Raw genomic sequence first — 17,217 nt, forward strand, 5'->3', positions numbered from 1 at the left:
ATAAACTCCCGAAACTTTCTGGTTATGCAATCGGGTGTTGGGGATACAGGGGAAGCATAATATCTCACCCAAACAAACAATTCCTACATCTAGTTGTATCCATCCTTCAACACATAACCAAGAAACCTTCGGAGATCATTTACCTCAACCTCCGAAAAGCATCCGTTATACAAGTTATGGCAATACTCCCGACCTACCGCCCTGATACATCTCCGACGTATCTATAATTTTTGATTGCTCCATCCTATATTATCTACTGTTTTGGACTATGTTGGGCTTTATTTTCCACTTTTATATTATTTTTGGGACTAACCTATTAACTGGAGGCCTAGCCCAGAATTGCTGTTTTTTTGCCTATTTCAGTGTTTCGAAGAAACAGAATATCAAATGAAGTCCAAACGGAATAAAATCTTCGGGAACGTGATTTTCTCACCGAACGTGGTCCAGGAGACTTGGACCCTGCTCCAAGAAACAAAAGAGGCGGTCATGAGGGCGCGCCCCCCCTAGGGCGCGCCCCCTGCCTCGTGGGCCCCTCGTTGCTCCTCCAGCGTACTTCTTCCTCCTATATATACACACGTACCCCCAAACGATCAGAACAGGAGCCAAAAACCTAATTCCACCGCCGCAACTTTCTATATCCACGAGATACCATCTTGGGGCCTGTTCCGGAGCTCTGCCGGAAGAGGGCCGTCATCACGGAGGGCTTCTACATCATCCTAGCCCCTCCGATGAAGTGTGAGTAATTTACCTCAGACCTTCGGGTCCATAGTTAGTAGCTAGATGGCTTCTTCTCTCTCTTTGAATCTCAATACAAAGTTCTCCCCCTCTCTTGTGGAGATCTATTCGATGTAATCTTCTTTTTTGCGGTGTGTTTATTGAGACCGATGAATTGTGGGTTTATGATCAAGTCTATCTATGAATAATATTTGAATCTTCTCTGAATTCTTTTATGTATGATTGGTTATCTTTGCAAGTCTCTTCGAATTATCCGTTTGGTTTGGCCAACTAGATTGGTAGTTCTTGCCATGGGAGAAGTGCTTAGCTTTGGGTTTGATCTTGCGGTGTCCTTACCCAGTGACAGAAGGGGCAGCAAGGCACGTATTGTATCGTTGCCATCGAGGATAACAAGATGGGGTTTATTTCATATTGCATGAATTTATCTCTCTACATCATGTCATCTTGCTTAAGGCGTTACTCTGTTTTAACTTAATACTCTAGATGCATGCTGGATAGCGGTCGATGAGTGGAGTAATAGTAGTAGATGCAGAATCGTTTCGATCTACTTGTCACGGCCGTGATGCCTATATACATGATCATGCCTAGATATTCTCATAACTATGCTCAATTCTATCAATTGCTCAATAGTAATTTGTTCACCCTCCGTAGAATACTTATGCTCTTGAGAGAAGCCACTAGTGAAACCTATGGCCCCCGGGTCTATTCTCATCATATCAATCTCCATCACTTTAGTCTTGTTTTGCTTTTTACTTTGCTTTTACTTCTTACTTTGCATCTTTATACCAAAAATACCAAAAATATTATATCTATCAGATCTCACTCTCGTAAGTGACTGTGAAGGGCTTGACAACCCCTAATCGCGTTAGTTGCGAGTAGCTATCGCTTTGTGCAGGTACGAGGGACTTGAGCGTGGGCTCCTACTGGATTGATACCTTGGTTCTCAAAAACTGAGGGAAATACTTACGCTACTCTGCTGCATCATCCCTTCCTCTTCGGGGAAAACCAACGCAAGCTCAAGACGTAGCAAGAAGGATTTCTGGCGCCGTTGCGGGGGAGTCTATGCAAAAAGTCAACATACAAAGTACCCATCGCAATCCCTATCTCTCGCATTACATTATTTGCCATTTGCCTCTCGTTTTCCTCTCCCCCCAATTCACCCTTGCCATTTTATTCGCCCTCTCTCTCCCTATCCTCCCTCTCTATTTGCCTCTTTTTGCCCGTTTGCTTTTGTTTGCTCGTGTGTCAGATTGCTTGCTTGTCGTGATGGCTCAAGATACTACTAAATTGTGTGACTTCACCAATACCAATAATAATGATTTCCTTAGCACTCTGATTGCTCCTCTTATCAATGCTGAATCTTGTGAAATTAATACTGCTTTGTTGAATCTTGTTATGAAAGATCAATTCGCCGACCTTCCTAGTGAAGATGCCGCTACTCATCTGAATAGCTTCGTTGATTCATGTGATATGCAAAAGAAAAAAGATGTCAATAATGATGTCGTTAAATTGAAGCTATTTCCTTTTTCGCTTAGAGATCGTGCTAAAGCTTGGTTTTCGTCTTTGCCTAAGAATAGTATTGATTCATGGAACAAGTGCAAAGATGCTTTTATCTCTAAGTATTTTCCTCCCGCTAAGATCATCTCTCTTAGAAACGATATTATGAACTTTAAACAACTTGATCATGAACATGTTGCACAAGCTTGGGAGAGAATGAAATTAATGATACGTAATTTCCCTACTCATGGTTTGAATTTGTGGATGATTATACAATTTTTTTATGCTGGATTGAATTTTGCTTCTAGAAATCTTTTAGATTCGGCCGCGGGAGGCACTTTTATGGAAATCACTTTAGGAGATGCTACTAAACTCCTAGATAATATTATGGTTAATTATTCTCAATGGCATACTGAAAGATCTTCTAATAAAAAAGTGCATGCGATAGAAGAAATTAATGTGTTGAGTGGAAAGATGGATGAACTTATGAAATTATTTGCTACTAAGAGTGTTTCTTCTGATCCTAATGATATGCCTTTGTCTACTTTGAATGAGAATAACAATGAATCTATGGATGTGAATTTTGTTGGTAGGAATAATTTTGGTAACAACGCTTATAGAGGGAATTTTAATCCTAGGCCATATCCTAGTAATCCTTCTAATAATTATGGGAAATCCTACAATAACTCTTATGGAAATTATAATAAGATGCCCTCTGATTTTGAATCTAATATTAAAGAATTTATTTCTTCGCAAAAGAATTTTAATGCTATGATTGAAGAAAAATTGCTTAAGATTGATGATTTGGCTAGGAACGTTGATAGAATTGCTCTTGATGTTGATTCTTTGAAATTTAGATCTATTCCACCTAAGCATGATATCAATGAGTCTCTAAAAGCCATGAGAATTTCAATTGATTAGTGTAAGGAAAGAACCGCTAGGATGCATGCTTCCAAAGATGCCTTTATTAAAGCATGTTCCTCCAATTTCTATGGAAATCAAGATGAAGATCTAAAAGTTATCGATGTGTCCCCTATTAAATCTTTATTTTTCAATATTAATCTTGATGAAACTGAATATGATCTTCCTTTACCTAGAAGGCGTTCTAAAAATTCGGAGTATTTAGATCTTAATGATGAAATTGATGAAAGTGGGATTGAAAGAAATAAAAATCTAGATGTTGCTAAACCCACTATATTGGATTTCAAGGAATTTAATTATGAAAGTTGCTCTTTAATTGATTGTATTTCCTTGTTGCAATCCGTGCTAAATTCTCCACATGCTTATAGTCAAAATAAAGCCTTCACCGAACATATTGTTGATGACTTGATGCAATCTTATGAAGAAAAACTTGAGTTGAAAGTTTCTATCCCTAGAAAACTCTATGATGAGTGGGAACCAACTATTAAAATTAAAATTAAAGATCATGAGTTTTATGCTTTGTGTGATTTGGGTGCTAGTGTCTCTACTATTCCCAAGACTTTGTGTGATTTACTAGATTTCCGTAACTTTGATGATTGCTCTCTAAACTTGCATCTTGCGGATTCCACTATTAAGAAACCTATGGGAAGGATTAATGATGTTCTTATTGTTGCAAATAGGAATTATGTGCCCGTAGATTTCATTGTTCTTGATATAGATTGCAATCCTTCTTGCCCTATTATTCTTGGTAGACCTTTCCTTAGAACGGTTGGTGCGATTATTGATATGAAGGAAGGGAATATTAGATTTCAATTTCCACTAAAAAAGGGCATGGAACACTTTCCAAGAAAGAAAATAAAATTACCATATGAAACTATCATGAGAGCCACTTATGGATTGCCTACCAAAGATGGCAATACCTAGATCTATCCTCGCTTTTATGCCTAGCTAGGGGCGTTAAACGATAGCGCTTGTTGGGAGGCAACCCAATTTTATTTTTATTCCTTGCTTTTTGTTCCTGCTTAGTAATAAATAAATTATAAAAGCTGGAAACTCCTCATAAGCATAATTATGGATTTGGTACTGTTCTGCCCTAAACCATATTTTAGAGTTATTAAACATGCAAAGTAAGGCCACCTTGTTAAACTAGGCATTATTCTACCCCATTTACATATAAAGTTTATCTAAATCGGAGCTATGGTTATTTAGTTATGAAATAAACCATTTAACATGTTATTTGAGCAAAAAATTAATCAAACAATAAGTTTAACATTTTAAACATGGATAAAAGCTGGAAATATAGAAACTACATGAAAAACTAAGAAAGATGCATATATGACATGTTTCATTTGGATGTATGTATTTTTAGTTATTAACAAACCAAAATAATGGCATTTCTGTGAAAATGCAAGAGAAAATTAAACGACAGGGAACACGAGCTGGGCCAGCCACTGTCAATGACGAGGGGGGCTGTGGTGCTGAGGTGGCAGTGTGTGGGTGTGGAGAGGGTATGTGTGCAGAGAGGGTGACAAATGGGGTCCACTGTCATAGAAGCAGCAGAAGCAAAAATTGCGGTTCTAAATATGTTCCCAAGGGGATTCGAACCGGGGTCTCCCGGGTAGAACTCCAATGATCGATCCACTGCGCTGCTGCAACTGTTGCTGCAGGTATTGGGCACGGCTTCTTTTGAACTAGCCCCACGGCGGATGGGGTTTCTTCTCCTCTGAAACAGAGAAGACACCGACCTGCACCGGCAGGCAACGGTGAAACGGCGGGGTCTAGGAGGCAACGGTGGGTGTGTGGGATAGGCTGCTGCGAGGCTCACCCACGAGGAGAGGTGCAGAGGCGCTCGAGCTCGAGCGTTGCTCGGCTCGGGGCCATGGCATGGCGCGACAAGGCAGGGAAGAAGCCACACGCAAGGCGAGGCAAGGCAGGAAGCGCGGGCGAGGACCTGGGGGTGTGCGCGTGAGTGATGTGGTGCAAGAAACAGGGAGACGCGGGCGTCGCGTTGGTGTCTCGCGGGAGGCAGCGTGCATGTGTGGAGGAGCTGAGTGTAGGTTCTCGCGTGCGCAAAAATTCAGAGATCAAAGGCCATGGCGGCAAAGCACGGCGAGGCAAGCTGCGGGGCCCTGCCTCTGTGCAAGGGCGAAGAGGAGCGTGGTGTGCGTGCAAGGACATGAGCGGTGTGCAGCGGGGAACTTGGCATCTCCGGCCTTGGATCCTTCCGGCTCCTGGCCTTGATTGAAGACGAAGAAGACTACGCAGGCGGTGTGGGTAGGCACTGATCAGCGATGGTGCACGCTGTCCGTGAAGACAAAGAAGCAGGGGAGGTAATCGCCATGGAGGAGGCCGATCCAGGGCTCCAGGGACTTGCTGCAGGGTCGAGGAAGAAGACAAAGACGGCTACAACAAGGATTAAGCCGGAGAAGAGCTTGAGCTCTCCTCGGTCATGGAGTCGGGTGTCTCGGGAGGAGCCGCGTGGGGCTGCCCTCCTGGCTGGCGGCGGAGGAGGAGGAAAGAGGGGGTCTGAGGGAACCCTAGGGGGGTCGCCGCGAGGCTTTATAGGAGGGGAGACGCGGTGCCGTGGCCACGGTGGCCATGTGCCCTGCTCTCCCAGAGTTACCGTGAGATAGATATGTGATGGAGGTGGAAGAAAAGGTGCAGAGTGAGGGGATGACAGGTGGGGGCGACTGGGTGCATATGGGAAATTTTACTAGGGAGAGAGAGTTGGGCTGGATCGGCTGGGCTGCTAGGTTGCTGAAGCTACTAGTCGCTGGGCTGCGCTGCTGCTCTTTTTCTATTTCTTCAAACAGAAATAAAAGAGCAAAAACACAGAGGAATTGGAGATGGTTGTGAGAGATATGAACATATAAATGGAGTCCAGGATTTGTGCAAAAATTGAATAAATTGCTTTGGGCATTTTTAAGGACAGAAAAATAATTCAAGTGTGAATTTAATTCACACTTGAGCCATTTTTGAACCCTACCAAAACAACTCCAAAATGAATGAAATTTGACAGAGAGGTATAAGGCAAGGAGTATGGTCATCAGGAAATAAATGAACATTAATGAATGAGGGAATAATGTCACTTGCAATAAATGTGTGAGAATTGAAAGGAAGAAGCTAGTGATTGGGTGTTGCACTTGATGATGATTAAGATGTGAAGGCAAGATGGAACAACAAAGAAGATGAGGAGAAGGAGTTCACAAAGATAACAAGCACATGAGAAATATGTACACTACAATGATGATCATGATGCAAATGCAACAAAAACGACAAAGGCCATATCACATCATGAAGCATGAATCAAAGCAAGTGAGATGACCATGGCAAACAAACAAGGATGGCACAATGCAATATAATAAAAGATGAACATGATGCAAGAAGCAAAAATGACAAGGCACTCAACATGATCATGGCATAAACATATATGAATGAAATATGCAAAACAATTATGATAATGCAACAAACATAATAAACACACGTCAACAACTAAAATAAATGGAAGGGCAACTGAAGCATCAGTCTCGGGGCATTACATAGGGATTGTGATGGGTACTTGGTATGTTGACTTTTGCGCAGATTCCCCGGCAACGGCGCCAGAAATTCTTCTTGCTACCTCTTGAGCACTGTGTTGGATTTCCCCGAAGAGGAAGGGATGATGCAGCAAAGTAGCGTAAGTATTTCCCTCAATTTTTGAGAACCAAGGTATCAATCCAGTAGGAGGCTACGCTCGAGTCCCTCGTACCTACACAAAAACAATAGCTCAACGCAACCAACGCGCTTAGGGGTTGTCAATCCCTTCACAGTCACTTACGAAAGTGAGATCTGATAGAGATGATAAATAATATTTTTGGTATTTTTGGTATAGAGATGCAAAGTAAATAAAGTAAAAGCAAAGCAATAATAAAGTGATGGAGATTGATATGATGAGAATAGACCCGGGGGCCATAGGTTTCACTAGTGGCTTCTCTCAAGAGCATAAGTATTCTACGGTGGGTGAACAAATTACTGTTGAGCAATTGACAGAATTGAGCATAGTTATGAGAATATCTAGGTATGATCATGTATATAGGCATCACGTCCGAGACAAGTAGACCGAAACGATTCTACATCTACTACTATTACTCCACTCATCGACCGCTATCCAGCATGCACCTAGAGTATTAAGTTAAAAAACAGAGTAACGCCTTAAGCAAGATGACATGATGTAGAGGGATAGTTTCATGCAATATGATAAAAACCCCATCTTGTTATCCTCGATGGCAACGATACAATACGTGCCTTGCTGCCCCTTCTGTCACTGGGAAAGGACACCGCAAGATCGAACCCAAAGCTAAGCACTTCTCCCATGGCAAGAAAAACCAATCTAGTAGGCCAAACCAAACTGATAATTTGAAGAGACTTGTAAAGATAACCAATCATACATAAAAGAATTCAGAGAAGATTCAAATATTATTCATAGATAGACTTGATCATAAACCCACAATTCATCGTTCTCAACAAACACACCGCAAAAAGAAGATTACATCGAATAGATCTCCACGAGAGAGGGGAAGAACATTGTATTGAGATCCAAAAAGAGAGAAGAAGCCATCTAGCTACTAACTATGGACCCGTAGGTCTGAAGTAAACTACTCACACTTCATCGGAGGGGCTTGGATGATGATGTAGAAGCCCTCCGTGATCGATGCCCCCTCCGGCGGAGCTCCGAACAGGCCCCAAGATGGGACCTCGTGGATGCAGAAAGTTGCGGCAGTGGAATTAGGTTTTTGGCTCCGTCCCCGATCGTTTGGGGGTACGTGGATATATATAGGAGGAAGAAGTACGTCGGTGGAGCTTCGAGGGGCCCACGAGGCAGGGGGGCGCGCCCTCCATCCTCGTGACCACCTCGTGGCTTTCTTGATGGAGGGTCCAAGTCTCCTGGATCTTATTGAAGGAAATATGCCCTAGAGGCAATAATAAAGTTATTATTTATTTCCTTATAATCATGATAAAGGTTTATTATTCATGCTAGAATTGTATTAACCAGAAACATAATACATGTGTGAATACATAGACAAACAAAGTGTCACTAGTATGCCTCTACTTGACTAGCTCGTTAATCAAAGATGGTTATGTTTCCTAACCATGAACAATGAGTTGTTATTTGATTAACGAGGTCACATCATTAGTTGAATGATCTGATTGACATGACCCATTCCATTAGCTTAGCACACGATCGTTTAGTATGTTGCTATTACTTTCTTCATGACTTATACATGTTCCTATAACTATGAGATTATGCAACTCCCGTTTACCGGAGGAACACTTTGGGTACTACCAAACGTCACAACGTAACTGGGTGATTATAAAGGAGTACTACAGGTGTCTCCAAAGGTACATGTTGGGTTGGCGTATTTCGAGATTAGGTTTTGTCACTCCGATTGTCGGAGAGGTATCTCTGGGCCCTCTCGGTAATGCACATCACATAAGCCTTGCAAGCATTGCAACTAATGAGTTAGTTGCGGGATGATGTATTACAGAACGAGTAAAGAGACTTGCCGGTAACGAGATTGAACTAGGTATGGGATACCGACGATCGAATCTCGGGCAAGTAACATACCGATGACAAAGGGAACAACGTATGTTGTTATGCGGTCTGACTGATAAAGATCTTCGTAGAATATGTAGGAGCCAATATGGGCATCCAGGTCCCGCTATTGGTTATTGACCGGAGACATGTCTCGGTCATGTCTACATTGTTCTCGAACCGTAGGGTCCGCACGCTTAAGGTTACGATGACAGTTATATTATGAGTTTATGCATTTTGATGTACCGAAGTTAGTTCGGAGTCCCGAATGTGATCACGGACATGACGAGGAGTCTCGAAATGTTCGAGACATAAAGATTGATATATTGGAAGCCTATGTTTGGATATCGGAAGTGTTCCGGGTGAAATTGGGATTTTACCGGAGTACCGGGAGGTTACCGGAACCCCCCGGGAACCATATGGGCCTTAGTGGGCTTTAGTGGAAAGGAGAAAGGGGCAGCCCAAGGTGGGCTGCGCGCCTCCCCCCTCCCCTAGTCCTATTAGGACTAGGAGAGGTGGCCGGCCCCCTCTCTCTCTTCCCCCTCGAGGAATCCTATTCCAACTAGGATTGGGGGGGGGGGAATCCTACTCCCGGAGGGAGTAGGACTCTCCTGGCGCGCCCCTTGTGGCCGGCCAGCCTTCCCCCCTTTGGTCCTTTATATACTGAGGTAGAGGCACCCTAGAACACACAAGTTGATCCACGTGATCTATTCCTTAGCCGTGTGCGGTGCCCCCAGCCACCATAGTCCTCGATAATACTGTAGTGGAGTTTAGGCGAAGCCCTGCTGCTGTAGTGCATCAAGATCGTCACCACGCCGTCGTGCTGATGGAACTCTTCCCCGACACTTTGCTGGATCAGAGTCCGCGGATCGTCATCGAGCTGAACGTGTGCTCGAACTCGGAGGTGCCATAGTTTCGGTGCTTGATCGGTTGGATCGTGAAGACGTACGACTACTTCCTCTACGTTGCGTCAATGCTTCCGAAGTCGGTCTGCGTGGGTACGTAGACAACACTCTCCCCTCTCGTTGCTATGCATCACATGATCTTGCGTGTGCGTAGGAAATTTTTTGAAATTACTACGAAACCCAACAGTGGCATCCGAGCCTAGGTTATTTATGTTGATGTTATATGCACGAGTAGAACACAAGTGAGTTGTGGGCGATATAAGTCATACTGCCTACCAGCATGTCATACTTTGGTTTGGCGGCATTGTTGGACGAGACGACCCGGACCAACATTACGCGTACGTTTACGCGAGACCGGTTCCCCCGACGTGCTTTGCACATAGGTGGCTTGCGGGCGACTGTCTCTCCAACTTTAGTTGAACCAAGTATGGCTACGCCCGGTCCTTGCGAAGGTTAAAACGGAGTCTATTTGACAAACTATCGTTGTGGTTTTGATGCATAGGTGAGATTGCTTCTTGCTTAAGCCCGTAGCAGCCACGTAAAACTTGCAACAACAAAGTAGAGGACGTCTAACTTGTTTTTGCAGGGCATGTTGTGATGTGATATGGTCAAGACATGATGCTGATTTTTATTGTATGAGATGATCATGTTTTGTAACCGAGTTATCGGCAACTGGCAGGAGCCTTATGGTTGTCGTTTTGTATGCAATGAAATCGCGATGTAATGCTTTACTTTATTACTAAGCGGTAGTGATAGTCGTGGAAGCATAAGATTGGCGAGACGACAACGATGCTGCGATGGAGATCAAGGTGTCACGCCGGTGACGATGGTGATCACGACGGTGCTTCGAAGATGGAGATCACAAGCACAAGATGATGATGGCCATATCATATCACTTATATTGATTGCATGTGATGTTTATCCTTTTATGCATCTTATCTTGCTTTGATTGACGGTAGCATTATAAGATGATCTCTCACTAAATTATCAAGAAGTGTTCTCCCTGAGTATGCACCGTTGCCAAAGTTCGTCGTGCCCAGACACCACGTGATGATCGGGTGTGATAAGCTCTACGTCCATCTACAATGGGTGCAAGCCAGTTTTGCACACGCAGAATACTCAGGTTAAACTTGACGAGCCTAGCATATGCAGATATGGCCTCGGAACACGGAGACCGAAAGGTCGAACGTGAATCATATAGTAGATATGATCAACATAATGATGTTCACCATTGAAAACTTCTCCATCTCACGTGATGATCGGTTATGGTTTAGTTGATTTGGATCACGTGATCACTTAGAGGATTAGAGGGATGTCTATCTAAGTGGGAGTTCTTAAGTAATTTGATTAATTGAACTTAAACTTATCATGAACTTAGTACCTGATAGTATCTTGCTTATTTATGTTGATTGTAGATAGATGGCTCATGATGTTGTTCCGTTGAATTTTAATGCGTTCCTTGAGAAAGCAAAGTTGAAAGATGATGGTAGCAATTACACGGACTGGGTCTGTAATTTGAGGATTATCCTCATTGCTGCTCAGAAGAATTACGTCCTGGAAGCACCGCTGGGTGCCAGGCCTGCTGCTGGAGCAACACCAGATGTTATGAACGTCTGGCAGAGCAAAGCTGATGACTACTCGATAGTTCAGTGTGCCATGCTTTACGGCTTAGAATCGGGACTTCAACGACGTTTTAAACGTCATGGAGCATATGAGATGTTCCAGGAGTTGAAGTTAATATTTCAAGAAAATGCCCGGATTGAGAGATATGAAGTCTCCAATAAGTTCTATAGCTGCAAGATGGAGGAGAAGAGTTCTGTCAGTGAGCATATACTCAAAATGTCTGGGTATAATAATCACTTGATTCAGATGGGAGTTAATCTTCCAGATGATTGCGTCATTGACAAAATTCTCCAATCACTGCCACCAAGCTACAAGAGCTTCGTGATGAACTATAATATGCAAGGGATGAACAAGACTATTCCCGAGCTCTTCGCGATGCTGAAAGCTGCGGAGGTAGAAATCAAGAAGGAGCATCAAGTGTTGATGGTTATCAAGACCACTAGTTTCAAGAAAAAGGGCAAAGGGAAAAAGAAGGGGAACTTCAAGAAGAACGGCAAGCAAGTTGCTGCTCAGGAGAAGAAACCCAAGTCTGGAGCTAAGCCTGAAACTGAGTGCTTCTACTGCAAGCAGACTGGTCACTGGAAGCGGAACTGCCCCAAGTATTTGGCGGATAAGAAGGATGGCAAGGTGAACAAAGGTATATGTGATATACATGTTATTAATGTGTACCTTACTAGAGCTCGCAGTAGCACCTGGGTATTTGATACTGGTTCTGTTGCTAATATTTGCAACTCGAAACAGGGACTACGGAATAAGCGGACACTAGCAAAGGACGAGGTGACGATGCGCGTGGGAAACGGTTCCAAAGTCGATGTGATCGCGGTCGGCACGCTACCTCTACATCTACCTTCGGGATTAATATTAGACCTAAATAATTGTTATTTGGTGCCAGCGTTGAGCATGAACATTATATCTGGATCTTGTTTGATGCGAGACGGTTATTCATTTAAATCAGAGAATAATGGTTGTTCTATTTATATGAGTAATATCTTTTATGGTCATGCACCTTTGAAGAATGGTCTATTTTTGATGAATCTCGACAGTAGTGATACACATATTCATAATGTTGAAGCCAAAAGATGCAGAGTTGATAATGAAAGTGCAACTTATTTGTGGCACTGTCGTTTAGGTCATATCGGTGTAAAGCGCATGAAGAAACTCCATACTGATGGACTTTTGGAACCACTTGATTATGAATCACTCGGTATTGCGAACCGTACCTCATGGGCAAGATGACTAAAACACCGTTCTCCGGTACTATGGAGAGAGCAACAGATTTGTTGGAAATCATACATACCGATGTATGTGGTCCGATGAATATTGAGGCTCGTGGCGGATATCGTTATTTTCTCACCTTCATAGATGACTTAAGCATATATGGATATATCTACTTAATGAAACATAAGTCTGAAACATTTGAAAAGTTCAAAGAATTTCAGAGTGAAGTGGAAAATCATTGTAACAAGAAAATAAAGTTTCTACGATCTGATCGTGGAGGAGAATATTTGAGTTACGAGTTTGGTGTACATTTGAAAAATTGTGGAATAGTTTCGCAACTCACGCCACCCGGAACACCACAGCGTAATGATGTGTCCGAACGTCGTAATCGTACTTTACTAGATATGGTGCGATCTATGATGTCTCTTACTGATTTACCGCTATCGTTTTGGGGTTATGCTTTAGAGACGGCCGCATTCACGTTAAATAGGGCACCATCAAAATCCGTTGAGACGACGCCTTATGAACTATGGTTTGGCAAGAAACCAAAGTTGTCATTTCTTAAAGTTTGGGGCTGCGATGCTTATGTGAAAAAGCTTCAACCTGATAAGCTCGAACCCAAATCGGAGAAATGTGTCTTCATAGGATACTCAAAGGAGACTGTTGGGTACACCTTCTATCACAGATCCGAAGGCAAGACATTCGTTGCTAAAAATGGATCCTTACTAGAGAAGGAGTTTCTCTCGAAAGAAGTGAGTGGGAGGAAAGTAGAACTTGACGAGGTAACTGTACCTACTCCCTTATTGGAAAATAGTACATCACAGAAAACTGTTTCTGCGACATCTATACCAATTAGTGAGGAAGCTAATGATGTTGATCATGAAACTTCAGGTCAAGATACTACTGAACCTCGTAGATTGACCAGAGCGAGATCCGCACCAGAGTGGTACGGTAATCCTGTTTTGGAAGTCATGCTACTAGATCATGATGAACCTACTACCTATGAAGAAGCGATGGTGAGCCCAGATTCTGCAAAGTGGCTTGAAGCCATGAAATCTGAGATGGGATCCATGTATGAGAACAAAGTATGGACTTTGGTTGACTTGCCCGATGATCGGCAAGCAATTGAGAATAAATGGATCTTCAAGAAGAAGACTGACGCTGATGGTAATGTTACTGTCTACAAAGCTCGACTTGTCGCAAAAGGTTTTCGACAAGTTCAAGGGGTTGACTATGATGAGACCTTCTCACCCGTAGCGATGCTTAAGTCTGTCCGAATCATGTTAGCAATAGCTGCATTTTATGATTATGAAATTTGGCAGATGGATGTCAAAACTGCATTCCTGAATGGATTTCTGGAAGAAGAGTTGTATATGACGCAACCGGAAGGTTTTGTCGATCCAAAGGGAGCTAACAAAGTGTGCAAACTCCAACGATCCATTTATGGACTGGTGCAAGCCTCTCGGAGTTGGAATAAACGCTTTGATAGTGTGATCAAAGCATTTGGTTTTATACAGACTTTCGAAGAAGCCTGTATTTACAAGAAAGTGAGTGGGAGCTCTGTAGCATTTCTGATATTATATGTGGATGACATATTACTGATTGGAAATGATATAGAATTTCTGGATAGCATAAAGGGATACTTGAATAAGAGTTTTTCAATGAAAGACCTCAGTGAAGCTGCTTACATATTAGGCATAAAAATCTATAGAGATAGATCAAGATGCTTAATCGGACTTTCACAAAGCACATACCTTGAGAAGATTTTGAAGAAGTTCAAAATGGATCAAGCAAAGAAAGGGTTCTTGCCTGTGTTACAAGGTGTGAAGTTGAGTCAGACTCAATGCCCGACCACTGCAGAAGAGAGAGAGAAAATGAAAGATGTTCCCTATGCTTCAGCCATAGGCTCTATCATGTATGCAATGCTGTGTACCAGACCAGATGTGTGCCTTGCTATAAGTTTAGCAGGGAGGTACCAAAGTAATCCAGGAGTGGATCACTGGACAGCGGTCAAGAACATCCTGAAATACCTGAAAAGGACTAAGGATATGTTTCTCATATATGGAGGTGACAAAGAGATCAACGTAAAAGGTTACGTTGATGCAAGCTTTGACACTGATCCGGACGATTCTAAATTGCCTTGGAAGCGTCGTAGCGGGATCTACATGTGAAGCGGAGTACATAGCTGCTTCGGAAGCAGCGAACGAAGGAGTCTGGATGAAGGAGTTCATATCCGATCTAGGTGTCATACCTAGTGCATCGGGTCCAATGAAAATCTTTTGTGACAATACTGGTGCAATTGCCTTGACAAAGGAATCCAGATTTCACAAGAGAACCAAGCACATGAAGAGACGCTTCAATTCTATCCGGGATCTAGTCCAGGTGGGAGACATAGAGAGTTGCAAGATACATACGATCTGAATGTTGCAGACCCATTGACTAAGCCTCTTCCACGAGCAAAACATGATCAGCACCAAGGCTCCATGGGTGTTAGAATCATTACAGTGTAATCTAGATTATTGACTCTAGTGCAAGTGGGAGACTGAAGGAAATATGCCCTAGAGGCAATAATAAAGTTATTATTTATTTCCTTATAATCATGATAAAGGTTTATTATTCATGCTAGAATTGTATTAACCGGAAACATAATACATGTGTGAATACATAGACAAACAAAGTGTCACTAGTATGCCTCTACTTGACTAGCTCGTTAATCAAAGATGGTTATGTTTCCTAACCATGAACAATGAGTTGTTATTTGATTAACGAGGTCACATCATTAGTTGAATGATCTGATTGACATGACCCATTCCATTAGCTTAGCACCCGATCGTTTAGTATGTTGCTATTGCTTTCTTCATGACTTATACATGTTCCTATAACTATGAGATTATGCAACTCCCATTTACCGGAGGAACACTTTGGGTACTACCAAACGTCACAACGTAACTGGGTGATTATAAAGGAGTACTACAGGTGTCTCCAAAGGTACATGTTGGGTTGGCGTATTTCGAGATTAGGTTTTGTCACTCCGATTGTCGGAGAGGTATCTCTGGGCCCTCTCGGTAATGCACATCACATAAGCCTTGCAAGCATTGCAACTAATGAGTTAGTTGCGGGATGATGTATTACAGAACGAGTAAAGAGACTTGCCGGTAACGAGATTGAACTAGGTATGGGATACCGACGATCGAATCTCGGGCAAGTAACATACCGATGACAAAGGGAACAACGTATGTTGTTATGCGGTCTGACCGATAAAGATCTTCGTAGAATATGTAGGAGCCAATATGGGAATCCAGGTCCCGCTATTGGTTATTGACCGGAGACATGTCTCGGTCATGTCTACATTGTTCTCGAACCCGTAGGGTCCGCACGCTTAAGGTTACGATGACAGTTATATTATGAGTTTATGAATTTTGATGTACCGAAGTTAGTTCGGAGTCTCGGATGTGATCACGAACATGACGAGGAGTCTAGAAATGGTCGAGACATAAAGATTGATATATTGGAAGCCTATGTTTGGATATCGGAAGTGTTCCGGGTGAAATTGGGATTTTACCGGAGTACCGGAAGGTTACCGGAACCCCCCGGGAACCATATGGGCCTTAGTGGGCTTTAGTGGAAAGGAGAAAGGGGCAGCCCAAGGTGGGCTGCGCGCCTCCCCCCTCCCCTAGTCCTATTAGGACTAGGAGAGGTGGCCGGCGCCCTCTCTCTCTCCCCCCCGAGGAATCCTATTCCAACTAGGATTGGGGGGGGGGGAATCCTACTCCCGGAGGGAGTAGGACTCTCCTTGCGCGCCCCTTGTGGCCGGCCAGCCTTCCCCCCCTTTGGTCCTTTATATACTAAGGTAGAGGCACCCTAGAACACACAAGTTGATCCACGTGATCTATTCCTTAGCCGTGTGCGGTGCCCCCAGCCACCATAGTCCTCGATAATACTGTAGCGGAGTTTAGGCGAAGCCCTGCTGCTGTAGTGCATCAAGATCATCACCACGCCGTCGTGCTGACAGAACTCTTTCCCGACACTTTGCTGGATCGGAGTCCGGGGATCGTCATCGAGCTGAACGTGTGCTCGAACTCGGAGGTGCCGTAGTTTCGGTGCTTGATCGGTTGGACCGTGAAGACGTACGACTACTTCCTCTATGTTGCGTCAACGCTTCCGCAGTCGGTCTGCGTGGGTACATAGACAACACTCTCCCCTCTCGTTGCTATGTATCACATGATCTTGCGTGTGCGTAGGAAATTTTTTGAAATTACTACGAAACCCAACACTTATCTAATGAGAAAATCACGTTTCCGAAGGTTTCATTCCGTTTGGACTCCGTTTGATATTCCTTTTCTTCGAAACCCTAAAACATGCAAAAAAAACAACAATTCTGAGCTGGGCCTCCGGTTAATAGGTTAGTCCCAAAAATAATATAAAAGTGGAAAATAAAGCCCAATATAGTTCAAAACAGTAGATAATATAGCATGGAGCAATCAAAAATTATAGATACGTTGGAGACGTATCGCCCCTGTGAGCCCCCGTTCTTCTCCTCCACCGCGCCTTCCCTGCTCGCCACTCCCCTGTCACCTAGCGCCCGCGCCCGCTGGAGTTGCCTCCCCGCATGCGCCCTCCTTCCCCGACACCGTGACCGCCCGAACCTGCTGCGCTTGCCTCGCCGGCCGCTCACGTCACTCCACCGCACGGTGGCCGCGCCCGGCTACGCCCGCCGCGGCGCCCGCCCCGCCGTCCCGCCTCGTC

General features: G+C 43.6%; 1 protein-coding gene across 1 annotated transcript in view; it reads left to right on the forward strand.

Annotated features, from left to right (window-relative positions):
- The first annotated feature begins 5,032 nt into the window (after positions 1-5,032).
- The window catches only part of LOC119272504 (acetylglutamate kinase-like), a 31,808-nt gene continuing 19,623 nt past the window's right edge, over positions 5,033-17,217 (forward strand). The window contains exon 1 of the mRNA XM_037553976.1: positions 5,033-5,068. Within this exon, the coding sequence (XP_037409873.1) occupies positions 5,033-5,068 (36 nt within the window). The remainder of the gene's footprint in view (positions 5,069-17,217) is intronic.

The sequence above is a fragment of the Triticum dicoccoides genome, chromosome 3A, assembly GCF_002162155.2.
Source record: "Triticum dicoccoides isolate Atlit2015 ecotype Zavitan chromosome 3A, WEW_v2.0, whole genome shotgun sequence".
Taxonomy (NCBI): Eukaryota; Viridiplantae; Streptophyta; class Magnoliopsida; order Poales; family Poaceae; genus Triticum; species Triticum dicoccoides.